This window comes from Periophthalmus magnuspinnatus, chromosome 3 (assembly GCF_009829125.3).
Source record: "Periophthalmus magnuspinnatus isolate fPerMag1 chromosome 3, fPerMag1.2.pri, whole genome shotgun sequence".
In the NCBI taxonomy this organism is placed as follows: domain Eukaryota; kingdom Metazoa; phylum Chordata; class Actinopteri; order Gobiiformes; family Gobiidae; genus Periophthalmus; species Periophthalmus magnuspinnatus.
This window is the reverse complement of record NC_047128.1, coordinates 19,678,229-19,693,714: the sequence shown is the minus strand read 5'-3', so window position 1 is coordinate 19,693,714 and position 15,486 is coordinate 19,678,229. Positions and strand designations below refer to the sequence as shown.

Here is a 15,486-nt window from a genome sequence, read left to right as displayed (position 1 = left end):
TCAAATTATGTTTCCTACAAAGACTAGATTCCAAACCACATGCTTTTACTGACAGATGATTGGTTGAACACCCAAAAAGACCCAAACTGATCATTGACAGTTAGAAATTAAAATTCAAATCCAGGTTTGACCTACCTGATGGCAGACGTGGCAAAGACCTGTCCTTTAGAACCCACGGACAGCACCACAATGGAGGCCATCACCACAATCAAATCTGTGGGGCACCAGGAACAGGGTCAGAGGAAAGAACAAACAAGAGTGGCTGCTACTGTCTACAAAATATGTATAAAATCTACACTGAGTTATGCAGTCAGGAACCTAAAAGAGCGTTCACACCTACACATGCGCCACACCAAAACTGGGACTAAAATGGTAGTATGTAAACGCAGAACTAAACTTGGACTAGACCAGGACTTAACCAGAACAAGATCAAACCATAAGGCTACATAAGGGCTAAACTGGGTTGAAACAAGGAACAAACCAGTGCAAGTGTGAGCTATGATGAAAATTAAATCGAAATTAGTTAGTTTAGAGGTGTTACAAAATGTCAAATATTGTGATGTGTTGCTCTGAGGAGGTACAAACAGGAGCTAATGGTACAAAGGTGAGAGTGGGAGGTGTTATCCAGGCTTTATTTGAACCTGTGTTTAATGTGATCCTGTTGTGTCATTAAAGAGGAAATAAACACTGTTTCGCTACCAAACTATATATGGTGTTTTAATGGCTGTATCTACTGTTCCTAGTTATTGTTTGGGCAACTTTAGTCCATACTAGGTCAATTTGCAGGTTTTTGGTCAAAAATGCCTACATCTAAGATTGTGGTGTGGGACTGTGCACTCACTGCTCCTGAGGAGATGCACCAGTGACATTGAAAGATTGGTCAAATACAGAGGACAAATTTCCCTATGGAGACAATAAAATGTACCTTAGCCATAACCTTATACCTCTAGACCCTGTTCCTCCTCCTCCTCTTTCACTCTTTTCTTTAGTCCTTGAGGTACTGCCCATCTCTATTTGAAATGTGTTGAGTCCCACTTTAAATCCAATGTGGATGCTTGTCTATTGTTGTACCTATTATAGAGATGGGTTTTCTGGCGAAGCGCAGTCGGCCCAGGATCCCCACGTATTTACTGCGACATCCCGCTGACCAGAGTCGAACCACATACTCCACGCCAAAGAAAACCACCAGCACAATTTCCTGAAGAAAGATAAAGAGGGAGAGAGAACACAATGACTTTCAAACCTTCAATAGGCTACAATAGGGTTTTTTTTCTGTGCAAAGTCAACTTTTTTCTGTACAAAGTAAACTGTATGTAAGATTTAGATTGTAAATTTCATAAATTGTGTCCCCAGATATGAGATGACAGCCTAGTTGATTTTGTTATAATTTGGTATTTTGCTTCTCAAGATCCATTCAGAAAGCAGAATAAACCTCACATGAATCTCTCAACTGGACAGTTTCAATTCTGAAAGCCAATCCAAGGCACAACCCATGTTCAGTTGTGATTGTAATACCTGTGTTAAAACAGTAAGAGCACAGGCTACATACAGTTCTCTTCATATTCTGTTTATATTCTACAGATTGTGTGGCCTATGGTTAAGAAACACTGGGCTACACCTGTCAAGCTACTCTCAAAACACATAAAGGTCTCATTTTGTTTTACAGAAGCCGAGCATTATTCAAGCATTTTAAGAATTTCAAACACGTTTTGACCGATGCTCAAAGTCACTTTTTAGGGCTGCGTTGGTTCTGTCAAAATGAGCACGCACACCTTGCGCAGAAAGACATTTAGATCATAAATATGAAGGACTGAGAGGAGTGTGGCAGTGAAGGACAGCAGGAGACGTGCCAACGCCAAATAATGTCCTGTGTACCGTGGTGTTAATAACCACTTAGTTTAATTAGAGGAGAAAAGGTCCTATTCTGCAACAAAGAATTATGACTTTATTGAGAGAGTATGGTTAGTTTTTGGTTCTAGGAACCTGTAGTTCACTTCATTATTAGTTTATTTAATATATACATATACCAGAATTAGCCTAGATTATTTTTCATCTGCTGTCCCTGCACATATGTTAAAAAAGTCTAAACACATAGACAATACTACAATACATAGATTTATACAGATATAGAATAAAATACATTATAACTGTGTAGTATATAATCTCTTGAATAATCTCTAGTAAAACCACTGAAGTGCAATTTAAAATGTTGTGATGGTATGTGAACACAACCTATTACCCGCATGCCACATTCATACTAACCTTGCACAGCAAAATGGATTCTTGCGATATTTGTGAGTTCAAAAACCCACTAGAATCCATCTTGAGATACTCCTGCTGTAAGGTTCCAATTCACCCAGCATCAGGCAGACCAATCACAGAGCTACATTAAGGTTTGTGTGGAAGGCAAACCAAAACAAGCATGACAACGTCGACAGACCAAGTGCTTTGTGCATTTGTGGACAGGGAAGATGTCTCTTTGCTTTTCTCTCTACTGGATTTAACTAAAGGTTGTTTTTTTTTTACTTGTTCCGCTGTTGTGACGCTTTGACCAATAAGATTCAAATAATCATCATGACATACTTTCGCTGTGTGAAGGAGAGGTTTCGCAGGTCTTTCCTTCATTCTGCTGTCAGACTGTACAACGAACACTGTTAACACTGAGCATGTGTCATTCAACTGTACGCATGTGCAATACTGAATACCATGTAAATCCATTGAGGTCACTTTACTGAGATTTATTCTGTTCATATGCTGCACTGCACTTTCACTCTTATTGTACATAATAGTTTTTGTTGGTATTTTATATTTTGCTCTTAGAGTCTATTTTTAGTTTATTTTTTAAGTCTATTTTTAAATTATTTAAGCTATTATCTATTATCTTGTTTTATTGCATGTTAGCATTTTCCTGCTGTTCTTGAACTGTGCAGTGCAATACTGGAATCTCCCCACTGCGGGACTAATAAAGGCTTATCTTATCTTATCTTAAGAGCTGTTCCAGATTGATAAATGTGTAGACCTCAGTCCAGAGTGCTACACATGACAACCTGGCATAGCCCAGGCTCGATTCACAGCAGTATACGTGCCTAAAGACATTGGTCATTGCTGGGATAGAAGAACCACTGACCTTTCTGTTATTGTGGGAACTCTCAAACCACTGTATCCGCCTTCTTCTTTAGCATAAATTGCTCTCTGCCTGTTCCCAGTATCTCTATAAAACGTCTTAATTAGTCTTTCCATGGCTCTTCACTTAATTAACAGCAGAAATGACAAACCCGGCCTCATTAACAGTCTATGCATCCGGCACTAACCATAACTCCTTCAATTAGACCTGACGCTTCCACTCCGTACCCCCCGCGGTGCAGCTCCACGACACGCACATTATAAAGAAATCAATGGAGCTACAATTAGCGCATCACTGAGAAATTAAGGAAGAGAGTGAATGAGAAAAAAGATTAGCTAAAGGCTGCCTGATCCGTCCACGCTACTTAAAGAGATGAAGAGGAAGGCGATCAATGGGCTTTTATCAGGGATTAACTCTCCAGTCAGCTCAAGCACTGTCACAGGTATCAATGAGAATAAAGCATTTTGGGTGTTGCATTATGCGTCGGTAGAGTAGGAAAAAAATTTACTCAAGTGAATAGTTTTGCTTCAAGTACAGGTAAAAAGTATTTGGGGAAAACTTAATAAGAGTAGCTGTTAAGTTAATGTAATTTGAAGGACAATTGTTTGCAATACTAGACAAGTACTAACAAAAGAGTAAAAGTATTTGGGACAACTACTTACTTACTAATTTACGTGAGCATGGCTAATTGTGAAAGTAAAGACTGTCTGGACATCATACCTGATTTATAATTTGAAGTTAATGTAACTGACTGGACAAAACGTCTAATTATTATTATCCAAGAAATTAGCAAGAGTAAGCAAGTATTTGTGGAAACTGCTACTCAAGTTAAGCCCTACCAGATGGGATCAGCGTCACTAGAGACCTTGGGTAAACTGTAATAATTACAAACATCATCTTCCCAGTCCCGAGCAAATCGTCAAACTCAGAGGTCCTCAGGTAATTTTAATCCAGTGTGAATGCTCATGTCTGTAATTGGGGCTGTTTTTCCTCAATGCATTTAAGGTAGAAATGATTCAAAATGTCTCTACGGCACATTTTAGGTCCAGATTTGACCTAAGTTTATAATTTGACATGAATCATTCTCCAATCCAATTATTATTTTTTGTACAATTATAAATGTTTAAAAAAAAAACTGCTGTCATGGTAACTGAGGACTAAGCAGCTACTGTCACATACTGGACTTTAAATCCTGATAAGAAATAGATAAATTGTGCAATTTAGCATTCAGTGATAATCTATTACATATGTTTATTTTACACTTTGTTCATTGTAAGGCTTATCTAAAAGGACTGAATTATAGGGCTCTATTGAGTATCACATCACTGTAACATAATTTACAGATTTTTTTATTTCAGAATTTTGAATTGAATTATTATTTTAAGGTCGTACTATTAAATGGTACATGGAGACAAATAAGACTTTGTTCAAATGCAATTTTCCAAGCACTTTGATTCCAGGAACACTTTGATTCTAGGATAATACAAGATTGTACAAGATTTCTCAAACAAGCACAATTCACTCAAAATACATCTCTGACTAAGCTAATGGTGAGAGAAAAGAAAAGCAACATGGCTAAAAGCTTATAAAAGTCAATTTTCCTTTTATATGTCTCTCTTAAAAAAGTACTAAGGCAAGGTTTATGCCTGTATAGCACAATCCATACAAGCAATTCATGCATGTGTGTACAGGGACAAGATGATTTTTGCATGGGAAAAAAATCTGGTCCAAAAAAGTTAGTCTCAAGTAAAAGTGTTAAGAGTCTTTTCTGGACTATAATTTCTTGTACTACTCAAATAGAAGTAAATCAAGTACTCAAGAAATTATTTAAGTATTTGATGAAAAAACAGTGACAGACAGAGAAACTTTTTCTAACATCTTAATCCCTGATTTATATTTTAGTGTTGACAGACGTTACACGATAGAGAGCAGCTAACTAAATGAAGTAAATGAAGACTCCTGGGAGATGGAGGAGTCTCGGGCTGAAATTTGCAGTCATTTCAAATCATTCTGCGTTTCTTGGTTGGATAGACTTGTTTGGCTTTCATCGGGGCTGTTTTGGTTGATCTGAACAGAAAGCAGCTTGTCTGTAGCGTACAGTGATGATGATTAAAAGGTGTAATTATCCTTCGGGGATATGTTTTGATGTCATGTTGTCATGCTTTCACCGGTGACGTTACAGTGTTTTATTTTCTGATTCAACAGCCGGTGAATGGTAAAATGGCAGTCAGTTAGAAAAACACTCACTCATGATGAACTCGCTTTGTGTTCTTTCAGCTCAGCATTCAAACATAATTCCTTAATTCAAAGAGAGGGAAGGCTATAATCAACAAATATGCAACACAACATGGAAGCTTAGAAAAGACATGCTATGCTTTTTATGGTCTATAATTATAATCAGGTTACAAAGTGATCTAAGCCTGCCCCTATCCAGTACGTCTTACTGCCATGCCAACAAAGTTTTATTATCTTTTACTGGTAATAAGTAAAAGGCAGAAATGGGGCCAATGAAATAGTTCAGAACTGACATGAGCCCTTAACAAACAGCGCACGGATATCTGGGTGGTGTTTTCTCCTGCTGTGTGCATAACATACATGTCAATGAAGTCTGCTGTACGTCTGTATTTTGCATTTGAATATAAGAGAAGCGAGTCCTTGTGCCGTGGGGGACAATGACATACGAGCGCGGTGGCTGTAACTCAAAGCAATCCGAGAAATAAAGTACTTCGCACTCGCGGCGATATAGACGGTGATATTTTCACCACATCTCCATGATCTAACACACTTTGAAAGAAATGTGAAACAAAAGCATGGAGTGAACAGCATGGAACTTTACGCATAGTGCCCTCCTCTGGCACAAGAGGCGGCTGTACAAACATTCCAGTGCTCCATCTGAACAAGTCTGTCTGAATGTGCATGCTTGTAAAGTTTGTGTAATCCCTCAGTCATCCAGGTATGATCCACAGTAAAAGAAAAATTCAAATCTGTCAACTGGACAAACCGTTGTTCCTACAAGCACAGAGGGAAATTTGAGAGAAGAACAACACGTGCAGAAAGCTCTCTGTTTCTGGATATTCAAAATGGGCCTTCAGTAGATCTAAGAGAATCAAAAAACAAGGCAGCAGAGACTCAGAAGCTAGGAGAAAAGGTCTAACCATTCCTTACACAGCTGATGCGTCTGAAAAGCTTCAGAGAATCTTCAGAAAGCATGAAATTTCAGTCTATTTCAAACCTACAAACCCTTTAAGACAGAAACTGGTTCACCCAAAGGACAGAACCCTGAGTCACAAACAAAGTACTGTCGTCTACTGTATTCAGTGCAGTGAAGACTGCAGTGAGCGGTACTTTGTAGAAACTAAACAGCCGCTCCATAAGTGAATGTACCAACACCGACGTGAGAGCTCGTCTGGACCCCAATCTGCTGTACATCTCCATCTCAAAGACACTGACCACTCCTTTGAAGATAGTGAGGTACAGATCTTAGTCAAAGCAAAGACATGGTTTGAAAAGGGAGTTAAAGAGGGGATCTTTGAACAAGAATGGGGGCTTTAGACATTTATCTCCTATTTATCACTCCATGCTCAGCCCTAAATCAAAACAAAGAAAACAGCAGGGCTAGCCAGTATGCTAATAGGTGTGACAGCACCCATTAGGCGCCTGAATGACTATACAAAAAATATGACTCAGGCACAATGTACGTAGTGTAGTTTAATAGACCTAGCAAACAAACAAAACCGTAAACAAATAGGTGTGTTGGTTTGAGTGTAGTTAGCTGCTCCCTTCAGATAGATATAAGGCAGTGACCATCAGCAATCTGACCAAAACAGATGTAGCGGCTTGGATGAGAAGCGAAATGTCTTCACTCAAATACATTTTGTCCAGTTGACAGAATGTTTTGTACGTGACATTATTGAACCATTGGTGTATATTACCAGGAGTAATGAAGCCAAAAGAACCATGGAGAAGTAAGGATCAAGTTCATGGGGATGCAAACCCGATCACAGTGAGGACGCATGTTTTTTCAGTGCAATAAACTGTTCATAGTGGGAATAAAAAAGAAACTAAAAAAAAAAAAAAACTAAAACGTATTTAAATGTATTTTTGGCTAAAACGTTACCTGTTAACAAAGAGCTAAAACAACACCTGTCTACATCCATATCTGTTGCTTGTCTTGGTTTATTTGGCCTCTGCCTCTCTATAAAAAAGTAATACAAATAATTCATTGATGCACAGTTACCAGACCACTCACTGATGGAGGGAAGGTTCAAACGGTGGAAGGCTATAATATAAGCCCTTTAATGTGGGTGCAACACAGCCCTGCAGTGTGGTAACGAGAGCTTATACATGATTTATCTGCTCACTGTAGCGTCTGTGGCACAGGCAGAGAGAGCACCTCACGCTGAGAGGAGGTATGGCCCCACCGCGGCTAATCAGGAGCCATCATTACTGCAGCACCCACCAAACAGCAAACAGCCAACTCCATGATGGTAGTCTACGGAACTATGAGCACAGAGGCGGGGAGCTTACTTAGTTTGTTGAGTGAATGGTTAAAGATGCTTTTTTACGCAGCTGTAGTAACAATTAGTGAAGATTTATGAGCAGTATGTCAAAGGATCAACAAACAGAAGTTAGTTTCAGTGTAGTTAGCTCCTCCCTTCAGGCAGATATAAGGCAGTGTCCACCAGTAATCTGACCAGAACTGAAAAAGCAACTTGAATGAGCAGCAAAACGTCTTTACTCCTGCAACCTTTTGCCCATTTGACAGATTTGAATTTTTCTTTTACGGAAATCATACCTGGACAACTGATGAATTACACAGACATATGTTAAAACAACCTTTTCATTGTGTTATGTGATTATTCCTGGAGTTGTTTTTGCTTCATTCACACTACTTTCAATAATCCTCTGAGGTTTCCTGCACACTTTTTAGATTCCTGTTGAGCGTATCTGCTTTCAGACTTGTTTCACTACAACTGCATGTATCAATGGGCACGGTACTCTTGGGGCAGCATTGGCGCGGGTCAGTTCAGTGGGGTCACTTCCATCCTCCGTCCTGTTCTGCAACGAGACCAACCACTGTCACCCATAACATAATTAATTATAGTTATACTTTTTAATCATAAGTCTGATCTCAGCAGTTCAAAAAAGACATTTGGTAATTCCAAGTAATGGTAAAAGGTCACATTTTTATATAGTGCTTTTCCACCTTCAAGGTACTAAAAGAGCTTTAGATCAAGGAACCACTCACCCATTCACACACACATTCATACACCAGTGAACGCAGACACTGGGGGCGAGGCAGGTTAAGTGTCTTGCCCAAGGACACAATGACAGTAATCATCTGTGGAAGCTGGAATCGCACCGCCAACTTGTGGGTCAGTGGATCTGGATCTGATCGCTCTACTAGTGATGTTTTAAGTTGAGTACAGGATTCAAACTACCAACCTTTGAATCAGTGGACAAACATTCCAGCAGCTGAGTACGTGGTGCTATGAGAGGTGGCTAAAGGTAGAGTAAACACTAAACTCCTTCTGGTTTATAGTCTTCATATTCTGCCTCCTCTGCACCGCTGCACCACGTTTTAATGTATTTTTATGTAATGCATTGGGTTTGGCTAATGTTAGATGTATTATGCACTTAAAATCTAATATAACATCTCTGACGCAAATGCTGTCCGCCGATAAAAAGGAGACCGCTGTTGCTAATATGCGCTAGATTTGTTTTACTATCTGCCATCACTGGAAATCAGAAATGCAGTTCATCACAAGATCAAGTCAGCGATTGGTGAGAAATAATTATTTTCTGTTTATATCTACTTTTTACCATCATGTTTTTGCCCAAGTTTGCGTTCTCTTTGCTTTGCTATGAAATGGAAGTGTTTTGAGTCTTGGATAGTGAGACCGACTAAATGCAGGTTTATTCAAAAATGTGCGAACGAAACAAAACACAGCTCCAGATATGCTTTTGATGAGGAAACAAATTATACGATTCTTAAAACCTCAAAGAATCAGTTTTGCATAATATACAACAGTGAAAATATCCTCCAAACCAGCCAAAGGCGATGTCCGCTTTCTGAATTGGCTCCTAAAAGGCGGCAGTGAAACATTCTCAAAGCCCCACACCAAAAACAGACGCAGAGTCTGGAGAGAGCTGCTCCCGAGGGCCTTCGGTGCCGACATGTGGTCCAATACAGAAGTTTAAAAGGCAGAAAGGCTGAATCCCTCTATGCACAACCTTCAGAGGACAGCTACAAAGAGGCAGAGCAGAGCTGAGCGGGTCCCATAGGGAGCAGAGGAACAGAGGGTTTTAGAGGTTCACCGCAGAAAGAAAACGGAGTGCACTGCTCTGGTCTCATATTTGTGTTTCATACTGAGGATTAACATTGCACCAGGCTGCTAGCAGATTTAAAGGTCCTATGTTACATAAAATTGAGTCTTGTGAGTTTAACGCCATGTTATAATGTTGTTCCCTCAGCAAAAACATACCCAGAGTTGTATTTTGTTTCTTTAACACATGTTTAAGCAATACTTTGACCTTTTTTTCAATAGAGATTGGCAATTCCAGGACTGAAATTATCCAGAATAATTCTAGTGAGGGTGTACAGAGTGGAGCACTTCCTGTATTACCACATGATATCACTATGTGGAGCAAAGTGTTTTCTGAGCTCAGTGTAAATATGCAGCATTTGTCTGTTAAACATGAATGAAACAAAACTGCAGGTATGTTTTTGATGAGGAAACGACACTAAAGCATAGATCAGAAAATAGCGTAACATGGGCTCTTATCTAAAACCAGGTGTGGTGGAAAAATAAGTACAAAATGTGGTTGCTTTAGAAACATGCTAAATCCGGGTGTTGACGCAGTGAGATGTGCGCAGGTCAGGTGTAGCTCTTTGGTTTTTGGCAGATGCTGAATTTGTGAAAACTGTTCTGGAGCCAAGAGCTTGTGGCTGTTTGGAGCAGGAGCCAGGTGTAGTCACAGCATCACAGTTTGCACTATTTTTGTGCCATTCAGCCATTAAACACTTCTAACATGTTAAGTACCCAAAAACATTTTCCCAACCCCAACCTTAACCACTCTCCTCACCGTAAAGACGCTATTGTGCTTGTTTATGCTATGTAGTTATAATCTATGACACCCGTAGATCACTATGTTATGATTTGCAGCTTTTAAATCACATTATTCATCTAAAACCAGTAAATAAAATAAACAAGTTTGCTGACTCCTGCATTAGAAGCTCGTAAATGTCATCACAACATAGGCTCATGCAGTTGTCTACACCTCCAATGGATAGCTGCACACCATGATAGTGAGTAGTGATTTTTCTTTTTTTTTTTTTTTTTTTCATTTACACCAAAATGACTCGAATCCTGCGTTTCACAGATTAAGAAAATACAACTGAATGTAAAGTTGTATGGTGGTAGAAATGAGTGTTGACCAGCAATATGGTGTTTTGAAAATAAGTGATAAAGATTACTCAAACATACATGAATCACTCCAATACAACTACGAGTGAGTAAATGGTGAGGGGAAAAAACCTCTTGGAAAGATTTTGCTTAATAGGTGTGCTTTAACATAATCCTCTTCCTGAAGTTTCATATCATATCTTCAAACTTTCATATCAAACATATCACAGCATAACGTCCCTCTCGACCTGACATTCTATTCTTTTCATTTTTATTCAATTCAGGTGTATTTATATAACACATTTATGACAACTTCAGCTGACCAAAGTGCTTCACATAAAAGTCGACAGAAAAACAAATATACAGATAACACAATACATAAGAATACAGAACAAAAGTGCAATAAAACACAAAGATATCCTGTCTAGCTAGAATTAAATGACAGGGAGAAGAGGTGAGTTTTCAATCTAGTCTAAAACCGTGCTACAGACTGAAAGGATTTGACAGGCAGAAGGAGGCTGTTCTATCGTCTGGGCTCTGCCAATGTCATCTCTGGTCCTGAGCCTGACTTTGGGCACAGCGGCAGGAGCTGGTCAGCTGACCTCAGAGCTCTGGGTGGAGTATAGGGCTGCAGTAACTCCCTCAGATAAGGAGGACCCATAGAGTGCAGACATTTAAACATAAGAATTAACATTTTGAACTGAACAGCACAGGTGTGATGTTCTCTAGTCTCGTCTTTGTACCGTTCTGGACGTTATAGCATTAACAATTCCAGTCCAAACAGCCACTCGATGCTTTATAACTTGCCTGGACTGGTGCTTGGATTTGAACTTATCAATTTATTATTCATTTCAAAGGTTTTATTGCTTTAAAAACACAAAAACACATTCATTTTGATCTGACCTGTAACTTGACCTGCTGGATGGACTGAGGTGACTTGCTCATTTACACAGATGTTGATAATGCCATACTATGAAACATTCCAGGCACAAAAAATTCTGCACCTTTAAAGCTACTCATAATATTTGTATTCATATTCTGGATGCATCTAAAGAATGCTATTGTGTAATTGTGTGTAATGATAATCAGAGTTTTAACAGGAAGACAATTAACCTGTTCCTATTATTAACCTGTTTAAGATAAATATTGCAGTTTGCAGTGAACAAAATGTGAAATAGCAATCACGTATTTGGAGTGAGTCACAGTCTTTATATGAGCCATCTCTCCTTTTGGACTTGCTGAGGAGTATACCCTGTCTGCTGTGTGCATGTGTGTCCTGGCAGCCTGGTGACACAGAGACAAGTCACAGACACTACAGAAGCTGTCAGCCGCTGTAGACCTGTTCTGAGCCGTCTCCCCACACTGCTCCCCACCAGGGTTGCCAGATGTACAATAACTATCATATTTGTAGGATCATTTTGACCCTTGGAGTCAGACTGACCTTGGCATTTAAATTACACTTTATTTCTCTGTTAGACTCTTCAGTTATTCTTTATTGTCAATATTTTGTGCTGTATGATCATTTGGGCCAAAATACAACGCTCTGTACAATATTATGATTGAGAGGATCTGGCAACACGCCACTCCACACAGCTCGTCATATTGGGAGAATGACACAATGTGTACCTGGGTGACCTCAGGGACAAGCTGCCATATTCCACCAGCAGGAGATAGACAGAGCAATTTTAGCAAGAGGAGTAAGAGAGCGTTTTTGGCTTTTACCTTAAATGACCGGTATAGTACCAATCTATCCTTTTAGGTTTTAACTATTCAATATTCAAATGTTATTCCTACATCAATAACAGGAGAGCATCCAGCACTTACACTGCTCTATGTCAAGTGGTTTTAGATGTTTTTAAAGTGCATGCACCTTAATCAGACTCTAATCATTTCAGTGCCCGAGTTGATTTAGTGCAGTCATCGCTAGGAGTTTAAATTGCTTTACTTCTCAGTGTTCCAGGGTCTTTTGTCATATGTTTTGGATGCAATAGTAATATAAACACTATTTAAAGTTGAAATATATATGGTGAAGTATTTTTAGTGCCACTGATCGACATTGTAGCACAAATGCAGTACTCTATGCAAAATCAACTTTTCAGAGCCTTTAACCATCCTATAGTTGTTTCCACGTTTTATTTCCCCTCTCTTTCTGGAGTGATTCATGCATGTTTGAGCTGTCTTTAAACATTTATTTTCAAGACAGCATATTGCCGCTCAGCCCCTGTTTTCACCGCCACCGCATACGCCCACTGCTCTCCATTTACTTTGTTCTCCCATTTTATTGTCTAAATCAATGATATGTGTAGGATACGGCAGCGTCGCGTAGTCATTTTGGTACTAATGAAAAAAAATCTGCTGCTTGCTAATGTGATCTGCAGCTATCCATAGGCTCTTTGTTGTGATGGAGTTTACGGCGACATCACCTCCCTTGGGCACTGCAGTTTTCGAACGTAGAAGTCAGCAGATTTGTTTCTTTTATTAAGTCATTTTAGAGGAATAATGTGATTTAAAATTATAACACACTAAGCCACAGGGGTCATAGATTATAACTATATAGCAGACACAAGCACAATATGTCTGCTCTTAGCTTAGTTACAAAGGTTTCAATAGTTGTAACCTTAAAGTGAAAAGACCTTTCACCTCTCATCTGTAAGGACTTGTCAATGCAATGAAATGATAACCTTTGCTAACTCATGATCAATCGGTAATGGCTCTTGCTGAAGACAGAATGTTCAGAATACTTCTGGCTGATTGTTCTGTTGTTGTCATGCTTCACACAATCAGCAAATCCAGTTAAACAAAAAGCCAGACATCTTTCTCTGCCCACAAATGCACAAAACACTTGCACCCTCTGCATGTAAAACAAATAAATAAATCTTTCACTATGTCTGTTAAAACTTGCTCATTTACATCCGTTGGAGTTGTCATATTTGTTTTGGTTCATGTGGGCACTTTGACTTGTGCTCAAACCACATTTGCTCTTCTGTTATCGGTCTGGTCATCCAATGTCCAAGTATCCTGGCTCACTCCACATTGATATGTGTAGCAGTCTGAATTGAGTTCAGACATCCTTCCTATCGACGAATGCATCAAGCACTTCCCTCTGCACATTTTTTTGAGAAAAAAAAAAAAATCTAAAAGAGGCTAAAGTACATCACCATGTTTGTTTTGATGTGTTTGGAAGCTTCACTTTTGGCTTCTGCCCAAACCACTCTGCTCTGTGATTGGACCGAACCCCAGGTTAACCAGGCAATCACAACAGCAGGAACCGGGCCAGGTGGATTCCTGTGAGTTTGTGAACTCACAAATATTGCGAGCATTCATCTTGCTGAAGGATAGTATAAGATGGATTCTCTTGAGTTTTGGGATTCATGACAAATGCAGTGAGAATGAATTTTGCTGAATGAGGTAAGACCTTTACTACGGTAACAGGCCCGGGGCTACAGGGGTGGAAAAGGGAACATTGCAATCTCATTTATAATGGTTTGATAAATAATGATACTTTATAGAACAGTGTAGACTTTGACCCCCTTTGAAACTCAAACACACTCAATCGGTTTAGTCTGGACCCGCCACCATTGTGTAAGTGGTGAAAGACAGACAGCAAAACATATTCCACTCAATGCAGACGACTACTTCTGAATTTTTTTTATTACAGAACACTCCTGATCACTGAGGGATTACACTGATCTGGCTGTATAACATTAACTAAATCCTAGGCCCTGGTTTATCTGGCTTAGACGGAGCAACATTACGATTTCAGCCACACAAACTTCAGTCGACATAAATATACTTTATGCACAGGCAGTTGAAAAAAGATGAGCGTCTGTAGCTGATTTGCACTCGACACTAACCAATGACAACACGACACCTCCATAAAAATGCTTTATTCCCTTCTGAGAGCAGTGTTTACCAGCAGAACACACTCCTTTCACGCTGGAGGATTCTTGGATCACTGCGTCTGGGATCTGCCATAAACTTGCTGAATTTAAGGTCCCCCTGCTGTTGTTAGTGAGGCAGCTCATCCCATTCTCCACAGTCAGGTGAGTTAGTGAGTGTATGTGTGCATGTGTCAGTCTCCAGTCCGCCTTAAGAACCCTCGGGCTCTCAGCACTGATCCTGTTCTGGAGGATACTGTTGTGTGGGCCTGAGAGGGAGAGACATTCTACTGAGCCAGGGGTGACACTGTGGGCTGGATGCACTGGTAGCTGTTGATGCCATTTGACACTAGTGTTGTCACGATGCTAAAATTTCAAACTCGATTTTGATACTAAAGAATAGACTCGATACTCAATACCGATACCACAATGATAATAAAAACACTCTTTATTTAGACAATATAAATTGATTTTCAACATAAATCGTAGTACTTTCTTTTATATTATATATTACTGTCTTATATCTGTGTAATCCCTCAGTCGTCCAGGCAAGTTCCAGAGTGTATACTAGTCTATGTGGTCTTATACTTGTTCTGATACAACTCAAGGTCATTCTAAAGCTATTCAGAAAAAGGTTCAATTCTGTCCTGTAAATGTGACTTTTTTGTTGCTCAAATGAGTCTATTTTGTCTAGTCTAGTAATGAACCTAGTTGTGTTATTTTTGGTGATTAGTATCTGATTTTTGATACTTTTGACAACCTCATTTGACACTTATTATGTTTATATGTATGTCTAGAAATCGTTGCCTTTCTCTTACTACAGCTTGTAATTTGAGTGTCACAACTGAAGAATATGTTGCATTTAAATAGACTGTACCAGTACATTTGTGCCCCAGTGCAGGTATATTGTAAATGCAGCTTTATGATCAAAGTGAGAACTCTCTGCTATCATAAAGTGTTTTTGTAATCTGCTGGTAGCAGTAGCAAAACTCTGCTCTGGCCTCTGAAAGTTGTGAAAAGAGCTTATAAACTAATCGCAGTGAAAAATCGGGATGCTAGAAACGCACAAAGTAATTCT

At 39.3% G+C, this 15,486-nt stretch overlaps 1 protein-coding gene across 2 annotated transcripts in view; it reads right to left on the bottom strand.

The window, feature by feature from the left end:
• kcnq1.1 (potassium voltage-gated channel, KQT-like subfamily, member 1.1) overlaps nt 1–15,486 on the bottom strand; it is a 120,811-nt gene that overhangs the window by 59,678 nt on the left and 45,647 nt on the right. Inside the window, exons 4-5 of one of the 2 annotated variants that reach the window (XM_033991856.2) lie at nt 1,072–1,198; nt 136–214 (exon numbers count right to left, since the gene is read on the bottom strand). The exons of the other annotated variant lie outside the window; for it this stretch is intronic. Of the exons in view, the coding sequence (XP_033847747.1) occupies nt 136–214; nt 1,072–1,198 (206 nt within the window). The remainder of the gene's footprint in view (nt 1–135; nt 215–1,071; nt 1,199–15,486) is intronic. 2 annotated transcript variants of the gene reach the window in all.